The 21,108-nt window shown below is 38.3% G+C and overlaps 1 protein-coding gene across 1 annotated transcript in view; it reads right to left on the bottom strand.

Annotated features, from left to right (window-relative positions):
- The window catches only part of si:dkeyp-14d3.1 (transmembrane protein 132C), a 261,882-nt gene extending 241,580 nt beyond the window's left edge, over window positions 1–20,302 (bottom strand). The window contains exon 1 of the mRNA XM_028458543.1: window positions 20,221–20,302. Within this exon, the coding sequence (XP_028314344.1) occupies window positions 20,221–20,266 (46 nt within the window). The 5' untranslated portion in view covers window positions 20,267–20,302. The remainder of the gene's footprint in view (window positions 1–20,220) is intronic.
- Between the last annotated feature and the right edge of the window lie 806 nt (window positions 20,303–21,108).

The raw sequence follows: 21,108 nt of genomic DNA, 5'->3' as shown, positions 1-21,108 counted from the left end.
TCAACATACTGCAGCCTTAAGGCAAAAAAGTTTATTGACAGATTCCAAAATTCTGAGCTTTTCCTGTACCAACATCATTGGACCAAAACATGGAATTGTTCTTCATCATATAATCATGGCTACTTTAGATTGTTAAATAGACAAAGTTTGAGGTTATCAGTTAAATATAGGATTAAAGTCTATATTCAAGACTCTTTTGTTAAAGGAAATCTGTGTTAGAGTGTGTTCCCCTGGCTCTGTTTTATGTAATTAAAATAGTTGATCTGTCTGAACCTATTTCTATAGACGTTTTATCACAGAGGAATACGCACCCATAATGAAGAAATAGCCACCTCTGGCCATTTTGGCTAATCCATGCTTATCATTAGAGTCATTCTGTCAGAGCTTGGTGTGGCTTTTTCCAATCTGTGTAAAATTGAAGGCAGTGGGGTTAAGAGGACAATGTGCAGACACAGATAGTACTTCACAGCAAGCTGGTGCAGGATGTGCGACCTCCTCATGGGTACAGTAACACCACAGGGCAACACAGGAACCAATGCTTAACTGGGCTGTGACTGGACATCTCTAATCCACCTTCATTATATAGTCAGTGTCCAGTGTCATGAGAGGGAAAAAGCAGGATGAATGCTCCACACTGCCAAAAATGGACAGCTGGGAGCTTTTAGACAAGAGCAAATTGTCAACATAAAGGCATGACTTTCACTCATCCGTTGTAAAAGATTTAACAATAAATATGAAAACCATGTTTTTATGATTTAGAACATTGTCAGACAAGAAAATTAATGCATGAACGTGGTTAGATTGACTAAAGGGTGTTCACAAGAGGGACCTCATTATGTTAAAGCCACTCCAGTCTGACTAACTGGTGCACTGATTGCAATCTAAGGTGGCCAATGGTCGTCACTGATTAGGACACAGTGATTGTGTCAAGACTGATTAGAAGGAAACACATTAAATGGTAACGACTTCACTTAAACTTCACTATAGTCACATTTATCCATGCATGGCGACTGAGCTGGCATGTAAAACTCTAGCCCTCCATCAGGAGCAACTTGTAGTTCAGTGTCTTCCTCTATGACACTTAGGGACATGGACAGGGAAGTCTTGACTCTACCGACTGAGCCACTGCCTCCATGTTAACTGGCATTCCGATTGCACCAAGAGTCACCTTACCAATGTGCAAAGTGTGACAGTGTACTGTTTAGGAAAATGTCCTGGTGTGTTTCATTAAAAGAAAGAAAAACATGAAAATAAGCAACGCATCTCAATAAGTCCACTCATGTCTGAATGTCTTTAACACCAACTCTCATCCAAGATGACAGCACAGAAGGCAGGCGAAATAGATAGTTGTGTGTGTTTCAGTTATTTATGGCTTTTTGTGACCTCCACTTACAGCAAAGAGGGACTTTATACAAGGAACATTCATCTACGGGTGCTACAGATATCATCAAGATGGACAGAATACCTACTCATTTTCATTCATATTTTGCACTCGCTTATTGCTGCACAGCAATTGCTTGAAATAATTGCAGTTCAGAGCCACAATTGATTTCAAGTGAGCTGAACTGGAATATTTTTAGCATTAAAGAAAAAATAGTAATGCCATTATTGACAGTTTTCCTGTGGTTGATTGGTGGTTATTGATTAATAAATTACCTATGAATCCAAAAGAATATAGTGAAGAGCAAAGCTTTGATTCATTAGCATTTCAAATGGGAATATATGGTGTTTTACCTAATGATGAAATGCTTTCTCTAAAACTTTCATTCTTGCAAAACCATGGTGGACTGTGAGAACAAGTAGGCCTACCAAGAAAAAAAAATATATGCATGAACAGGCAAAAATCTTTTCAGAGAACATAAGATCGTAATTTCTGTCAGGACATGAAGACAATTTCAACCAAAAACTTAAAAAGTTTATCTGGAGAATATCGCCTACCCTAGTTTTTAACACATGAACCTCTGAGCCGATGCTGACCTGTATCATTTAAAAAAATTGTAAGTTACAGTTTAATTTTTTTTTTGTATCTGTCTAATCTGAGTCAAACAGAGCTCTGTGAGCTGGGATCTTCTGCAGGCTCTGAGTAACAGACACTTAGAACACTTTAATGACACGTTCACACCAAATGCGTCCAAAGTGTCAACAGCATCAGGTTTACATAGACAATATATGGAGCGTCAGGTTTACATAGACAATATATGGTAAACGCGCTTCTAGGGAGCATCAGAGGTTCCACTGTGCGTCCTGTGCGGCACGTTTTGAAGCTTTTCGCGCGGCAGACGCTGTGCTTTTTGAGACTTTAAGCTTTTGACATGCGTCAAATGGGAGTAGGAGGCGGCGTGTTCAGCAAGGAACACCAAACTTTATTCTTCATTCAACCACACATCTCTATAGCCCTCTGACATCACAGTGCACACAATGAGTCACACCAAAATACATTTGACCGGAAACACCGCCTTCTGAACACAATGTTCCCCACCACTTCACAGTCACTGGGTGAATTATGAACTTAACTGATCGCCACAATATCATCCATTGTATGAACACCACCAGCAATAGAGAAGCCCCTCCCCTCCCTTCCCAACTTGTTTGGACGTGCGTCCCCATCTGAATTTTTACGAGTATGTCTGTCTCTGGTTCGAGACGTACGCTTGTTTGACACCATTTTTCACGCAAGTCTTTGTACATGAGGCCCCAGGACTCAAAACCAGCAACCACTCTTAATATGGAAGACTTTGTGTTTTTTTGTTCATTTGTGCATTAAGAATAAAGATTTTCTTACACAAACCAAGCCTAACCCCTCCCCGGACACTTCCATCATCAATTCCATGGAGACCCCAATTCAAAGGGGGGGCCTTCATGTGAAAGACAATCACCATCTTCTCATCTAATTAGTGTTTATCTGTAGGAGATTGAGACCACACCGGGGGACAAAGAAGAAGATGATTTTCCTGTTCCTTCCTGACTTAGAGTACAGTCCAGAAAGGACACAGAGCACACTGTGCCCCGAGGAGCTTTGGTACTGCTGACTACCCCATCCCAGAGACAGCTGTGAAGCTTCATATTATATGTGGTCTCTTATTGAGGTAGTTGATAATCTATGCAGTCAGGACACTTTCCAGCTTCCCTCTCAACATAGGTAGTGGGATTCTCTTAGAAGTGCTTGAGAAGTGAAAAGGGATAACTCTCACTGCACAAGCTGAGTTTTTTGGGTCCATATTAGGGCATATCATTTTTTAATGTTATAAAGCAATTGTATAGATGGGATATAAATAAAAAAAAAAAAAAAAAAGCTTTGTGCTCCTCAACACAGGTCAGGATCAATGACAATGTATTTTCTACCTTTAACTTTACTCTTCAGGTAGTTGTATTGTTTTGTTATTGTAAAATTTTATATTAGAGTAAATCGTTGCATCGATCGAAAATGGGAGCAAAAGAGAAAGTGACAGGAACAAAATCCTTATAAGAAATAGAGGAATGAGAGTAGTGCTGTGTTTTTTCCCTCGTGGTGCTCTGGCAGTCACTTTGGTGCACAATAGAAAATGCACACATTGTTTCATTCTGCTCCGAACCTCTACTACAGGGTGGAAGCAAAGGTTATAGAACAGGGGAGTATGACTTGATCATCTGTGCTAAGGCTGTTCTTTGTGCTTTTGGTGAAGGTTAAACAACAAGACTTGTTATTTTGGGCAAAACTATCATCTAGGTCAGGGGTATTCAACTTCAGTCCTCGAGTGCTGGATTCCTGAGACTTTTAGATGTGTCCCTGGTCTAACACACCTGAATGAAATGAATGGCACGTTATCATGCTTCTGCAGAGCTTGTGCAGCTGTGCTGCAACAAGTTAACAAAAATAAGCCTGTGCGGGACAGGAAGTAGTATATAGACAGAATTTAATATCCAGATTATTTTCAAAATAAAATACTACATGTTCAAGGGGGAAAACACCGACCTTACAGGACCACCAACGGGTCCATTTCAGACTATCTGAAAACCGGGCACATTTTTGTACTTAAGGGAATTAAATCTGTCCGCTGATACCACATTTTCAAAAAAATATAACACTTTTTTTCTGCAATGAAATTGTGCGTTTCAGCTCTAGCGGACGCAATTTGGACTGTACCCGAAAACCGGACTCTCGGGGATCAGACCTTTCCCTTAATACCATGGTTGGCCCGATCAGAGCACTTTTAAAATCTTATTTTACATATAAATATTGCATTTATCCATGGTTGAATCACACATATCTATTGCGTGATTACACATGAATAAGCGGGATCTCCTGAGTTCTTGCTGCCCTCTGCTTGCCTGACTGCAGATTGCACTGAAGTCGCACAGCGGAGCAGTTTTGGTGCAGATAAGCATCCAGTGGAAATCCAGGGTTAAAGTCTCAAGGACTGGAGTTGAATACCCCTGATCTAGGTGATCAACTAAAGGGTACCTGTATTGGAAATTTAAAAAAAAACATAAAAGATGTTTAATGTACTCCCAATAAGCAACATATGAGCACATATCACCTGATGGTACGGGAACTGCTCGCCTGTGAACAGGAAGGCTCTGCAAGGGTGGTAAAAGCAGATAAGATCACCTTCTGCAGCCAACCGTCCTATTTGCTATTATGCTGCTGGCCCTGAGGCACACATTTTATTTTACATGTCATGGAAAATGACAATAAAGACCTTGAAACTTGGAGCTACTTTGGAGGGGGTCTGAAGCTGTTATTATGAGCTCTAGCTTTTACAAATAGGGTTCACTGTTTGAGCAATTATTCATGTGATTGGCATTTGGACCTGAATAACCCAATTACCTGTGGCAAGATGAAATAAAGGTGGCATTCTAAAGTACATTTTACACAAGTTGAGGCTTGAACTCACAATTTCTGGCAAACAAGAATGCTCTATCTCACTGAGTCAATTACTATTTAGAAATGTCACCTGTAGCTTCATTAATTAATTAAGCCAGTCTCCTGTGTGCAAGACAGCAGCTGTTAGCGTTTAAAGGCAGATATAAAACAGCTGTGAAGAATTCAGTTAAGATATATAAAAAAAACACACACACAATATGGAGATATTTATATTTTGTTTTTATCAATTATTTTTCGGTTTCGCCCCTAAGTGGAAAAACTGATATTTAAAAAGGGCATTTGACTCAGATTATTATCGTGAGAGTGAAATTTAAAAAAAAAAAAAAAAAAAATGCAGTTTTTGAGATACAATTCTGATATTTTTCCAAAAGTCATTTAAAATGATCCCAGAATGTTTACATTTTATTTGTTTATTTAGCAAAAAAATTGCAAATAGGTTTACGTTACATTTTTATAAGATGTAGGCACAATTTTTGATAAATCAAATATTTGTATGGCTTGTTTGTGTGAATCAGTCTGAAGAGGTTTGGTGTCAATTGAGCAAAAGTAGTTTTGTTTTATAAGTTTTACAGTTTTTTGCGTGGACTTGGACAATAGGATTAAGTGTACAAAACATTCTTCAGTATTGGGGCTAAAATATGTAGCATATATGGTGGATTTGTTGTGGCTTTACAAAAAAGATATTATTTTTAGAAGCTTGCTGTAGCACCACCAACATGACTTTTGGCCTGTTTTTGTAGCTGAGGAAATGTATATAATTTATTTATGTCATCATTTATATCATTACAAATATATAAACACTAGATCCAACCCAAGTGCACTGCCTGCAGATACAACACACAAAATAAACACATTAAAGTTTGTCATTTTTGGGATGGAAAGTCAATCTGTGATATATCCTAAATATGCAAATTATTATAAAGATGATACATTTTACGTTGAGTTAGCAAATGTGCTGTGTCAGCGACACCTGTAATTCATTTGTCACAGTGCTGCAAGAGTACAGACTTCTAAATATTGTATCGGCCAACCCAGCCGACAGTGGCGATTTTTATCAACCAGAAGGGACAGCTGATGGGATGAACCTAATGTGGTTACACAAAAAAAAAGAAAATTCAATGGAAGTGGTAAAGCTGCTACTCAGCATTTTCTACACTCTGAATCACAAGGAGGCATCGGGCTACCGTTTTAACATAATCTCAACAATCAATCAGCCACACCACTACCAAGTCAAATGGGCCTTGACAATATATACCTGTCAGATCATTGGCTCTAATGCAGTGAGGGCCGATGCCAATGATATGCTGCGACAGCTCCACACGCTGTCGAGTGCTCGACTCCATCACATGGAGTGACAGCCCTTCGACCAGACAACGGCCTGCAGCACTAAGGGAGCCGGTCAGTGATCAAAATTAGTGCCCAACCAGAGTGTGTGTGTGTGTGTTGTATGGGGAATTTGTGCAACCTGCCTTAAGATAGCATAACCAAATAAATATAAGCAAAAACAACCAAAAAGTTTGTTTGGTTGATGACTGTTGTGGTGGGGAGTGTTTTAACTAGTGACTGATTTCAAACTACTTTTCTCAGGATGGGCATGAGTGAATAAAGCTGCTGTGCTAAAATACACATAGTCACTATCACAAATGAGCAGTAGGATTGATGAAAATGAACTACAAAATGTATACAATAACTGTACTGTATGTCCTGTATTTTGAAATAGGACAACGGCATGACAGAGTTTAACACAATGAAGGTTTTTTTGGCTTTCCCCACTATGATGTTATTACAGTCATACAAAACATTCCCAAATTATGTGAAAAATTCAAAATTGAGATTACAGGTAATTCAGGTCAATGTTGTTATTGTATTTTTTTAATGCTTAAATTAAAAGAGGATGCAAAAAATCTACAAAATGGAGATTTGTTAGTAAGATTTTGTGTTATATTTGACAGGCCCGTTTGTTTATCTCTTCTAAACACTTTGAACCACCTGTTCAATGGAGAAATATGGCTAAAATGTGTGATTTTCTCATTTTCCATAAACATAAAAGATCAGAGACCCAACAGATGTTTGTCACCAAACATAATGTTCACCAGTTGAACCAAAACACCTGGAAACATAGATATTTTACCAGGGGGCAATTGAACAGTTTCACATTGGAACTAAATGTGAATTCTTCTTTTAAGAGTGACCAACAAGTCAATGGAAAAACATTACATGTATGTTACAATTGTTTGTGTTGTTATGCACTTTAAAATGATATTATATATTATAATTATTTGGTACTGTGCCATAAGGAAAGAATAAGGTTTAAAAAATGATATGCATTTAATTTCCAGGTGTCATTTCATTAAGAATCAATGTCTACGCTCCTAACGCTAATCACGCATCCTCCTCTCGCACACGCTGACAAGCACACCTCTGAGTGTACGGGAAGCAGCATCACACACACACACACAGACACCCTCCCCCGTGCAGTCATGTATCAAAGATGCATGCTGGCAAAACCACACTCATTGTCTTAGTATATTCTTGTCAACAACCATGGTCCCATTAAGATCATATAGAACCATACAGGATAGTGGACTGTTTTCATTCATCATTTTTATACTTGATCAATTTTGACACACGTGTACCAAAATAGACATTTGGAATAAGGAAACCGTGCCATGTAAAAATGATAACTGCAGTGTGTTTTTAATGGTACCCATTGGGAATATCATCTTGCTTCTTAATGTTGGGTAAATTTCTAGTTTGTCGGTATGTTGGGCTTGTTAGAGAGATTTCTGCAGCTCTAAAGTAATAAATACACTCAAATCTATCTGTACTGGTGTGCTGTTACATTTGCAGAGAAGCTATTTATGTAATAGAAATATTTTGGGGGGTTAATGAAGGGTAAAATGTGTTTGGGGTAAGGTTATCAGAGAAAAGCTGAGGGCAAAATAAAAAATCCAAAACATGTTTCTTTGTCATTGCAAACAACTACAAGTGTTGTAAGTATGATGGATACATGACAACCTACGTTCTGATAATGGAAAACTTTTTAATTGCTCCCAAAAGACGACTTGAACTAGAAGGTTGCTGGTTTGAATCCACTGTGGGACAACACTGTGGGACATTGAGCGAGTCCTGTAACCCTACCAGCTTCCAGGACACCATTGCAAATGAGAACTTGTTCTCAATGATCTATCTGGTTAAATGAAAATAAATTAAAATACAATCTGCAATACATGATGGAAAATTCTGAACGGAGAGAAAACATTCTAAAGATGTCATGTCTATCACTTGAAATTGGATTCCTTATAGAATTATTTTAATTTGGAAATAAAGAGTTATCAGATTGGAAGAGAAAAATACATGTTGGTGCATCACTAAAAAGTATTGACCATTTTTGTTTTTTAATTCTGAATGAGGGCAGCACTCACCCAAACACTTATTCAGTATTAATTCCAGCAAGTTCATTTTTTTTTGTTTTTTTGAAAGATATGTTGTGGTTTGTTTAATGAAAGAACACATGAAAGGACACATGAAAGGACACATGAAAGGACACATAAGAATCACAAAAAACATGTATGAGGACACTCATAAAGCCATTAGAAAATGATTTGATGCTTTCCTTGTGAGAGAACTCGAAGGGATACATCAAAGCAATCACCTCTGAGGAAGAATGGCAATTGACAGTCGAAACATGTCAGGAGATAAAACCTGAATAAACATAACCTTAACATATACATGTTTTTTTTGGAGAAATGTATCACTTTACCTCCACTATAAACAGCCGTATTGGTTGGTGAATGCACCTATGGTCAATAACAGAGTTTCTATCCATATTTGTGAGATTTTGAGGCTATTGAACAGCTCTTTGTTCATTCTGTAAATAATGGTAATTTGGTTGATGATGTGGTTTGATAAACAAACCTAAATGTTAGGATAGTCAATGAAACACCATTCAGCTGTACTATTATAAATGTAACAGATTGTACATCAGTGTTTTCTTAATTGCCCTCATGATGATTAGAATTATGTTCAAGATTTTTAATTATGTTCAACACTTCATAATTTTTTTATGTAATTACTTCAGTACTTTCACTCTTCTACTTGTATTGGAGTAGTTTTAGACAAGAAGCATCTGTACTTTTACCTAAGTAATGAAGTTGCATGTTACAGAATGGTGTCTTTACCCAGATTGAACCACTCCTTGTGCCAGCTGTGAGCGGGTATAGTCAATAGCTGACAACGTTTGAGTTTTCCTACGGAGCTTTAATATAATCGGCTTTGAATCCAACCTATCTACATTTTTTCAAAAAGTGGCACTGGTTTATAGAGAGAATGTGTAGGATTGGTTACAGTTAGATGATTGTATTATTGGTCGACCGTGGCTCAGGTGGTAGTGGGTCGTCTTCTGATCGAGAGGTTGGGGGTTCGATCCCTGTACCTGACGATGTGTCGAAGTGTCCTTGGGCAAGACACTGAACCCTAAGTTGCTCCCAGTGGTTGACTAGCGCCTTGCATGGTAGTCCTGTCCCACTGGTGTGTGAATGTGAGAGTGATTGGGTGAATGAGCTGTTATGTAAAGCGCTTTGAGACTGCCTCAGTGTGGTTATAAGGCGCTATATAAATCAAGTCCATTCACCATTATCTACAATGCTCCCCAAATAATTAATTCTATATTGTTCCATCTGCTGCAGGCCCATCCATACAATCCATAGCAGCTCTAATACACATGCAGAGAAGAACAATCACGAGCACAGATATACAATCCCCAAGTGTTTCTTAGCAAGTCATTTTTAAACACTTTCAGTGTAACATCTAAATATGGGATGTAATACAAAGACTGGCAAATACAATCCAGCTTTTCAGCCTCTGGTTATCTATTCAACTCAACTCCATCAACAGTTAATCATCCATTCTGTCATGACTTTTTTTTTTTTTTGACCATCACCAGCCTTCCCTAAGGAAGGGTAAGTAACACTTTATCATAGGGAGGATATAAAAAGAGAGGGCAGTGTTACACGTTAAGTGGGGGGGAAGGGAACAGGGAGGAGAGACTCAAGGTAGGAAATGGAAAGGTTGGGGAACAGTTGATTATTTTAAAGTGAGATGTGATGTTATAGTTGCACATATGGTGAGAAGTGTGAAGCTTAAGTATAATGGTGGTGGCTGTGAACAGAGGGAAGGAGTGAGTAGTTATACCTAAAACAGGTATTTAGTTTAAACTGACTACTTGCACATTGTATATTGTTGTTGTGCTTTACTGCTACTTACCCGTGCTGTACTTTTTGTTTTACTTGGTTGTGTATGGGTATATTTAAAGTATTGTATTGTATTGTATTGGTTTATTTGAAAGGGGACAGTGCAATTTCATATAACCCATGAACAAACATGGTTAAAAAAAAGCCAGAATTAGCCAGGAGGCTATTTTTCATCTGTAGTCCCCTGGCCAAGATGTAAAAAGGCATTAAAATACAAGCATGACAATACATGTACAAGTCAATAACAACAATAACAGTACCTATTACAATATTAAAACACACAAAAAACCTGTTACAATATTAAAACACACAAAAAGCCATAAAAGTCCAATAAATGTTAATAGTTCTATTGGTGTATTTTATTTAATTTCTAATACATATATTTATATCATATGACTGTTTTAATTGTCTTTTATAATCAATGTGCTTTAAAAAAAAGGTATTTCAGCCTCAAATATCTGCTTCCAAAATTGACTTAAGATATCAACCATTGGCTGATTTTTTTTTTTTTTTAAATCGGTATCGGCATTGGCCTTTGAAAATCCCATATCGGTCGACCTCTAGTCATGACTTGGGGTTTGTTAGGTGTTCAGCTTTATGTGTAATGTTTGACTTCTTTGGATAATGTCAGCAAGCAGTTTTGGAACCATGAACAATTTTGGAAAATAATCTAATTGCGATTTTTTTCCTCAATTTTGCAATTTAACATGCAATTATTTTTTCAAGGGCCTCTTGTCATGTGTCTTTCATTGAACACAAGCAATAAATCAATTTGTTTCATAATAAACAATTTCAGACTAATTTAAATTTTAAATAATAATAAAATATACATTTTAAAGCACAGTTTACAACAATATAGCAAACATCTGTGGCTTTACCTCTTCAACATATCTAACTAACTTCATGTTTCATGAAAAATGTAAACATGTGGACTGCACTTCTTAAACACACTCTGAACTTAACAGGACAGTACAAGACAGGACATAAAACAAATAAATACATTTAAAAAAAATGTAGACTGCAATTACAAAATCGCATTTTATGATATTGCGATAATATCGTAAATGCAATTAATCGTTCAGCCCTACCTACAATCTAACAAATCGCTACTGCTTTTTCAGCATAAAAATGATCCAAGTCAGACTCAAGATTCCCTGCAGAAATCAGAAAATGCAGAGGTTGAAATTGAGCGCTAAAATGCATTGGGTGCTAGTGTTCCTCTAATGCAAAGAATGATCTAATCCCCTTTTTAACTCATGGCTGTGTTTTCGGTGATTTTGGGGTGTTTGCAGTAGACCAACACGTAGTTTTGTCAGCTTTTTCTTGTGAGCTCTTTATTTTTCATGGCAACACTGAGTGCTCTAGATGTTTTGCATATTTGTTTCAATAAATTATTAGGGGGGGTTACTTTAATTTGATGTAATCTACATGTGCCAAACTCAATGACTGTGGGCTGAGTCTGAGCCATCAAAGCGTCCAATCTAATCTGTGAACATCATGGGGAAAAGCAATGATCATTAATTACAATAAAAACACCTTATTACTGAGTTCCAGATATTTCTTCCTGATTTACTTACTTTTTGGACCATTTTCGATTCGAAGTATGATTTTTAAATACAAAGTTCATCAACTGTGTTAGACATTGATAAAAATGTGGAACGATCTTTGTCGATCTGACCCACTTGAGATTAAATTCAGCTGTATGTGACCCCTGGACTGAAATGAATTGACACCTCTTTTCTAAAGTAAGTGGGAAAATAGGTGGAAAAGAGTAAAGAAGTGAGAGTTTTAATGTCAGGTGTTTGAATTCAAAGCATATAGAGCACCATGAGAATACTGTGGCTGTGTACACTTTATTAGTTGAGTTTTTGTGAGGTTAAAATCACAATCCGTTATCGCTCATGGTGCCAATGTCAAACTAGCACGGAATTAAGAAATAAATGAGGTCATCGTCAACACTAGCCTAATAAACAGTCAACGCCCGTAACAGTCTGACACATGCATTATGTTTGTTTCTTGCTCAGTCCATATTGGACTGTAAGCTTAAATCCCTAAGAGTTTCAATGTGAACTGCATTTTCCAAAGATGTTTGGCTGACTTAACAGCAACTGGCTTTTTTTTTTTTAGCTGTGTCAAACTGACAGCAATTCTCAGATCCCTGGTGCTTTTTCTCTGTTGCACCACATGCAGTCACTGACTGTGAAGTCCGTTCAGACAAGACTACCAGATGGGAAAACACTGCATAAGCATGTTTCTCAATTATTACAATGAAAGCTCATCCTCAGGCACACACACACACACACACACACACCCGTACATCCCTCCTCTGTAAAGCGTTTACACAGATTTCCGCTCTTCCCCTCACCTAATTATGAACTTTGATTAAATTGAATTTGAGATCACAACTGTTACAAAAAGCCAATTAACACAGGGCAGAGGTGCTTAGAGGAAACATTGTGGGTCATAATAATGATATTTGAATATGTAGGAGCATAAAATCTCTTTTGAATCATTGACTGGAGAGCTCCACTGTATGCCTCCTACACACACTTTGATTGGAATTAGCATGAAAATACAGCACAAGGGATTTAGCTGACAGTCAACCTACTCAGTATGTGTCACATAATGGTCATCAAAATACAAAGGGGCACAGTTTGACGCAGAGAAATAAAGGATAAGAATTTGGGATGGTTGGAAATTAAACAGCAGGTATATTCAAAAGACAGTTTACACCAAGCAGTTTTTGTGATTCTTATTTCTGTTTTCTTTCATGAAGAGAGGTTACAGGAAACAGCCGAGCCAAGCTCAATTGGAATTGAGAGAAGAGGGACAATATGCCATTTCTAATCTGTGTCCTGTTGGGGAGCTACAAAAGGCACCACAGTGCGCTTAAAGCCCACCTATGTGATAGTCTAGATGAAACGACAGCCTCGTCAGGATTTTTTACTTTTCCTCTAATGTTCTGTGCTCTTCGAATGGACTATAAATGTGGCATTGCCATCAAAACAAGCAAAATTGCTTTTAATGTCTTTACCAACCACAGGCTGTGAGCTCATTTAAATAAAAAAAATGATTAAATGATGGAAGGTGAAAATGAATTCTGTCAAATTAAGGTGACGCCAATCTTCAGGTAAGAATGATTATTTCAATTTACAAACAACATACCATTAATATCAATCTCAGTCTGGATTGTTCCATTGAACTAAATCTAAATCAGCATGTCACTCAGGTAAACTGGTCACTGTTTACTGACCTCACTTCCTCAGTATGTTGCACAGACCCGCTCAGCTCATGGACGCAGATTGGAAAGCTTAAAAAACTACCACGAACGAAAGAAGTGAAACTGGAAGCATGTCATATAGCACGGGGGTGAGAGACCACAGTGGTGGAACTTTCAGAACAGCATTATAGATAAAACCTCTCTATAGAGCAGGGTTAATCAAAATGTTGGCATTCAAAGGAGAAAAAGAATCCGTCAAGGCACATTGAACGACCTTAAAAAGAATAAAGTTCTGCAAGGACAGACAAACAGCAAAGACAAACGACGGCATGGGCCGTGTGCTTAGCACTCAAAGATGTAGACTCACGATTACCCCTACTTGATCCCCATTTGGATCTTGTTAAGCTGAACGATAAAATGAAGGAAGGTGAGATTGAATTCTCCTCACAGGATTCCTTCGCTGCAGCCAACCAAGAAATACAGAAAGTTATTTCATTACATAATGATTTGGGTCTAGTATCAATCTAATTATGGCTTCATTACGCTGCACAATCATTTTCCGTAAATGAATAGGATTCTCTCATTTCCTGGAGTGTTATCAATTTTTATCACAATGCACAGTAAGAGACTATGTCCTGCAGGTTTATGATACATAACAACACTCAATTAGGATCACACTGTGTGTAGTTGCTGAGAAGGTCTTGGCATATGGCAAACATCCTTACTGTGCACCGCTAGCAATGCAATTCTCTGAGCAGCACATTTTTAATGAATGCTGTCAAATACAAATTGGCTTTTTAGCTTTGAGAACAAAGCAGAAGTGTGGACACACGGCAGAGGTGCAACATTCAGTTTTTGGATGCTCAGCAAAGATGTACAGTTTCTGTAATGCCCACCCTGTAACTCTACAGCAAATTATACTAATATTTCTATGGACACTCATCTCATCGCTGACCCACTGTTATAGGTCCCACGCATTTGACTTATTTTATTTGTACTTCAACTTCAAAATAGGATTTATTAATGCCATCTAGTAGTTTTCGGGGTCTCTCGCCAGCACTGTTAACGTAAGGGCCCCCAACGTTGTAATTTTGCTCCCCTATGAAGCGATGGCGCCCCCTACGCTCCATTTTCAGCAAAGTAGGGGGGATTTTCTGTTGTTTTTTAACTTTTTTAATTGGTACCGTTGTAATATTTGCACAAAAGGGACTTCAAGGTGTGCACGGGTAGTTTTAACTCTTTTTAATCTGAATAACCCAGAAACACATACATCAACCACACCGTATATTTAATACAGGCAATTTGCTCGGGGCTATAGATGGGTTATCAAGGACGTCACAAATTTCCTACAATTCCATAGGCCGCCATTTTATGTGTAACCCTTCATTGTTTACAACTTGACAATACATTTGTCCCCCGAAGTTTTCAAAATGACGTCAAAACCAACTATCCATCCATCCATCTTCAAACCGGCTAATTCCAGTTTATCAGGGTCGCAAGGGTCTGAAGGTGCCAATTTTCCGGCTCTCATTGGACAGGGCGCTAGTCCATCGCAGGGCGACATAGACAGACAACCACTCACTCTCTCATTCACTCCGATGGGCAATTTAGAGACTCTAATCAATCTTACAGTCATGTTTTTGGATTGTAGGAGGAAGCCGGAGTACCCGGAGGAAACCCCCGCAGCACAGGGAGAACATGCAAACTCCCCACCCCAGGGCTTGAACCCAGGACCTTCTTGCTGTGAGGCGGACGTGCTAACCACTAAGCCACCGTGCACCCCAAAACTGACTAAAAATAGCCAAAAGGAAAAAACTATCTACAGAGATAGTTTGAATGCAACTTGCAAAGCAAGGTATTTACAGAAGTTGAGGGAAATCAACAACAAAAATCCGTACGAAATCGGGAAAGGACAATCGGTGTCCGACGTGGATACGTTCCCGGCCATTTCGCATCTCGACAACAACTATCTGGTGAACAGTGTAAATGCCTACACATGGTCAATATGAGGCTTCAAAGGTAAGATGACGTATTACTGTAATTTTTGATTGATCTGACAGAAGCATTGATAACTTCGGCTGTGGTTGTTGGATTGTTAAATGCTTTTATAGCTTAAATCGCAAGAATCATAGCTTTCCAATGATGTGCAGCATGAATGATAATGTAAACATACGAGTTGTGTATTCATATGAAAACATCACCAGAGATGCATGTATAATGTATACACTTGCCTGTGATGAAATGCTCACTACAGCCTTTATAGTGTCGCTTTTCTGGGTCAGGTCGGAAACCTGTTGATAATGGCTAGCCATTTGTTTCTCCTTTCAGTGGACAGACGTTCTGTTTACGCTCCATGACTATTTATAATTTTAGGAATGCAATAAAACTGTCTTATTTTCTCCTGGCTTCGCTCTGTTTGAGCAACCCCACACAACGCATGTGTCAGGTATAACATATTGTTGACAAACTGAATCAGTGACCTGTACAGGTTATAGTGACACTCAAGATGGCTGCGCGCAGGGGATCATGGGTAATTTGTAGGAGCAGAAACCCATCTATACCAACTACATTCATCATGACTCTTCACAAATTCAACAACCCTGATTAAGGGTGCAACGATTCGTCGACAAAAATCAATAACAGTATTAGTCACCGCCAAATGTATTTGTTGTTACGTCATCACCGTCTTCTTCAATCTGTGGATGGAGCTGGTTTTTCCATGTCTATATACAGTATATCTGTGATCAGAGCTGTTTGCATGTTACGGACGTGAGTAGAGGGAGATATATTGTCAAAAACATTCCCACAGGTAAGAATATGTCGCTGTTACCGGGAGCTTAGCACTGTTACCCAGAGCTCAGCGCTCTTAGCTCAGCGCTGTCAACACCGCTCCCACACGTAGCGCTGCTCGTCACAGTCGCAGTCTACCTGAAGCTGCGAGCAGCGATACATCATGCACCGCTACTTGGTTAAGACCAGACACCCACCCAACAAAGTGTCTAAGTCTAAGTTCCTCCGTCAGATTCACCCAAAGTTCCCACAATCACGGTGACAGAACCTGCAGCAACACTTATCAAGGACTAAAGCTAACTAAGCTAAGCTAACCCACTGACACATAAGACTGGACTAAGAGCTTCATGAAAGTTATAGACGAGTAAAAAGTCCACGTCTTACTGTCATTAAACCACCATATCGTGAACGACGATATATAGCACAGTCTTACTTGACAGTGTGCAAATTCTACAGTGCACAGCTCAATGAAGCAGCTGGGATGACATAAAACTCATACTACTACCTCAAAAGGAAGCACAAAGACAACAAATCTAACAGTTACCACAAAGAGTGTAACGTTGTATCAGAAGTCTAGAGACAATATACAAAAAATAAGCTCTACTTTTCCCACATTTTTTTCAGGCATATATTAGCTAACCTTCAGAGCACTAGCACAGATAGCTAGCTATGCATTAGCCTACAGGAGAGTTATGCTAACATAACCTCACATTAAATTTAGATTGTATTTCCTCCCCAAATGTGTAATACGGACATGAGGCTTTGTGAAGTCGAACTGGTGTTTTGTGTGTGAATAAAGAAAGAACAGGCCTATTAAGGCATTATGTAGAAACAAAAAAAACTGACAAAAAGTAAAAAAAAAAAAAACAGAAGTTAAGTTCAAAATAGCCTATAGATGCAGCATGATAATCAAACTGCCTCATCTTTTTTTAATCATTTACTTAAAATTATTGCATGAATATAATGCAGATCATTTACAAAACAGTTGCTAAAGAAGCTAAATAATTGAATGGGTGTTTGATGAGAATATTAAAATGTTAATAAACATTTTTAAGATTTTTTTTTCTTTTTTTTTAAAGATTGTGTAAAAGTGAAGTTTAATTTCACTTTATGAAAAGCAAATATGAGTATGGTAGTTGTCATGCTGGCATTAAACAAAATTATCAATCTGTCAATAGTTCAAGATGGGCAAATACACATATATATATATATATATATATATTCCTATAATATTATTTCCTGTTCCTATCAAAAGATTTACACCTTAACTCTTAAGGCAAACAATATTAATATGATTATTAAAAATAACTCCCAGTTTAACTGAATGTAAACTGCAAATTAACTTTACTAACATATTTTCAAGAAAAAAAGAGGGGAGGGGGGATTGGATTAGAATATGCTTTTAAGTAGGGATGTACTGAAATGAATACTAAATATCCAATGTGGTTAAGTTTTTCACTAAAAAGTGCATTAGTAGCCTAGAATACATTTTTAGACATGTTTTTTAAAGAAAGTAAATGTTTATTGAATATTCTGACATTTTTTAAATATTCCAGTAGCCTTTGATTTTCAAAAAAATTATATGCATCCCTTTAGCCTCATTCAGAGGGCCAAAGTTCTTTGTCCTCCCTCCCTTGTTATTCCACATTTTGTAAAAAGTCAGCTCCAAACGGGCGAGTTGGATTTTGCCCACGTTGGTAGGTGACATCACCTAACACGCCTCCTAGAATGTGAGTTCCTCCCTCTAACAGCTGAAACAACACTGCTGTTTTATATAGAATATTATACTTTATTGCCATGAATGTAAATGCAAACTGCACTACTAGACGCGCAAACTGCACTACTTTTTCTGCTGCCGATCGTGTTGGGAGTCACTGCTTGGAGCCACGGACCCATTGTTTACACACATCAACTGCTAGCACTCCGTGCTAATGCTACACCAGCCTATGCAGCAAGACCCGACATCGCTTGTGAACTAAGGAGAAAACGATGGGGATGTTTACGAATTTGTGGCTCACAGCGCTAACAACGGATTCTGTTGTGGAAATGGACAGCTTCCAACTTTTACTCAGTGATGGACAACGAAGAGCGGTAAGTGGAAAGAGAAAGAGTCTTGGTTGTGTTTGTGTGCAGAAAGGAGGAGGAGCTGCAGCGTCTGCTCCTGCTGCTCTGGTTCACTTTTCTGACTCTAAATCACTGCACGTTGTTTGATTGCATCATTGCGTCACACGCTACTATTCAGCCTTGCTTTTAACTCACTCCACTGACGGCTGAATGTGGCTTTTTTTGCAATATTCGGCCGAATATATTTGGTTACCGAATATTCGGTGCATCCATATTTTTAAGTAGAGAAATATTATTTATACAAGTGGCAGGTTTTGACAATTTTTCTCTGTGCAACTTAAAGCAACATTTTTGCAGGACAACAGGCAGATGCTATAACCAACTATAGCATCTTTTGCCCAGAAAGGACAGATCAACAAGTCTGCATTCCCCAAAGCAGCAAGTAAACTGGCATACCATTGTTAATTGTTAAAGCTTTAATTTGGTGTTGTCTGCCACTCTCCATAGCGGACACCAAATTCAATACGGAAAATGACTAAGAAAGCTATGCCAGTTTTGGTGACGGAAGTTAAGGAGACTTTTTTGGAGAGGGAGAAATGTCTGTTAAAAGCAAACTTAAATTTGGAAAAATCACAACAGACATAGATATATAATATAAATAGCTACCATGTGGTCGTTTTAACTAATACTCAAATTTACTCACACTTTGGAAATAGATGACAATTTTTGGTAAAAAAAAAAAAAAAAAAGTTTTATCTTACAATTTTTTCAGAATTTACTAAAAACATGAATACTACTTTTTACTGTAATTGCATTTTATTTTAGATTTGTACATAGTGTTAAAAAAAATAATAATAATTCTGCTGCCCATTTGGACTTTCAAAGATTTCCATCCATCCATCCATTTTCATACCCGCTTATTCCCGTTTATCAGGGTCGCGGGGGTCTGCCGGTGCCAATCTCCAGCTCTCATAGGGCGCTGGGAGGGGGTACACCCTGGACAGGGCGCCAGTCTTTCAAAGATTTACTTTTCCTTATTTTTTTAATTAACAGGCAGCTGATCTATTAGATCGATCTATTAGTACTACCTTGTTTTCTTAATACATCATTATTTTTAAATACATAAGATGTTTTAATGTATTAATTTTTTATTTTAATTTTAATATTTGCTTTAAAAAAAAAATAAAAATAAAAAAAAGCAACATAACGACAGTGGGTCCTGAGCAATTAGCCCGGGTAGATGAAAACCACTCCTATATATAATAAAGACATAGTACAGTATTGCTTTTTTAGGTCATTGCTAGTAGTTTGAATAATTAAATTAAATGACACACAGAAGGCAAAAATAAAATAAAAATCCACTCTTCCACATGCTTAGAAGATTATACTTCATTTGAAAGAAAGAAAATCTGCCAGGTTCTCCAAACCACCAGCGAACACTGGATCAATGCAGTTTTCTTTATTATGGCTTTCACTGATGAAATACCATCAAATTCCTTTCAACTCTGCAGTTAAGAGAAATCACATGTGTATAATGAAAAAAAAAACTACTCTCTAAATATGTGTCTTACGTCTTCAGCAGAAAGATCTGTCACCACCACTACTGCAACCTTCAACTTTTCTCATTAAATAGTTATGTGCTTTGAGACCAGTCTTAGTGTAATAACTTGTCAAGTCGTGAAGTTACACATCTCAGTCTCTGTATAGCACTGGAGAATCCCATCCCTTTGAAATATGCATGAGATAAATGTTATTTAAGGTTAGATCTTCTGGGCCAGCAGCTCTGGGTATGTTCACACAGGTGCAAAGCCACTGCAGAGGAGTCCTGCCAATGCATAATACATGACTTCAAGTATGACTGTGGTCCAACAGTGTGCACAGATTAAACAGTATAAATGACAAAGCCATGTGGAACACAGACATAGCAGAGTGAAAGAGGGTTCAAATGTAAGCATGAGATCATTGGCAGAACATTGGTACAGTCTCAGAACCACCAAAAACAGACCATTAGAACTGGAAACATCTCTTACCTTTTAAAAGTAACAGCACCAAGTGAAACCCGAGGATGTGCAACATGTTTCTTGGAGTCGACGGGACAAAAAAAGACAAGAATTCCTCCCAAAAAAAAAAACCCTCAAGTAGAAGAAAATCCTACGTGTAACTTGGATGTTGGAGGATCAAAGATCATCTTGTTTGTTAAAACTGCTATAAGGTGTCCAGTATCTAAGGGAGACAAAGTTCAGACCTTCCCTTCAATTCTGATTATTTCACTTTCAGAAAAGCCCAAATGTTGGAATTAACAAACAGGACGTCTGGGAAAAACTCAAAACATTCGAAATTGCGATATGATATGAGTAATTATATGATGGTAAGTCGTTTTCAAAAATAACAAGTATATATACAGAAGGTGTTCAGTCCTCTGCTCCGCGTCCTTCTCATCACCAGAATTCAGAAGTTGATTCCTGTTGTGCGCATAAAGTCCGACCCTTCAGGACCAAACCGTACACTTCTCTCTCTGCATTGTGTGCAATGTAATATTCTTTAGTAGAAAACTTCAAATCCCAAACCCTGGTCGACCTTTTTTCCGCTTCTTCAAGTCTCTGCGCGTAAACTCCGGGCGCGCACGCACGCACGCAGCAGTCAGACACTCCCCGGGTCTGATCCTGGAGCGCAGAGCTCAGCTGCCACTTCTAATTAGGTTTATGACACCAGGTGGTTCGTGTTTGCGCCCCAAGTCCGATTGCGAGCCTGCGTCTCTGGGGGTTTGTTGCGGCAGAGAACAGGCAGCAGGTTGAGTGGAGCCTGCGCGTTGTCAGCCTGCCCAGTGCGCGCTGCGAGCAGCAGACGGAGGGAAAGCCATCCAGCTGTGGCACTGCCTGCTCCAGGCAAACAGTGGGGCCGTTTGGAGCTTTAGTATC

The sequence above is a fragment of the Gouania willdenowi genome, chromosome 9 (assembly GCF_900634775.1).
Source record: "Gouania willdenowi chromosome 9, fGouWil2.1, whole genome shotgun sequence".
Lineage (NCBI taxonomy): Eukaryota > Metazoa > Chordata > Actinopteri > Blenniiformes > Gobiesocidae > Gouania > Gouania willdenowi.
This window is presented reverse-complemented; position numbering and strand designations above follow the sequence as displayed.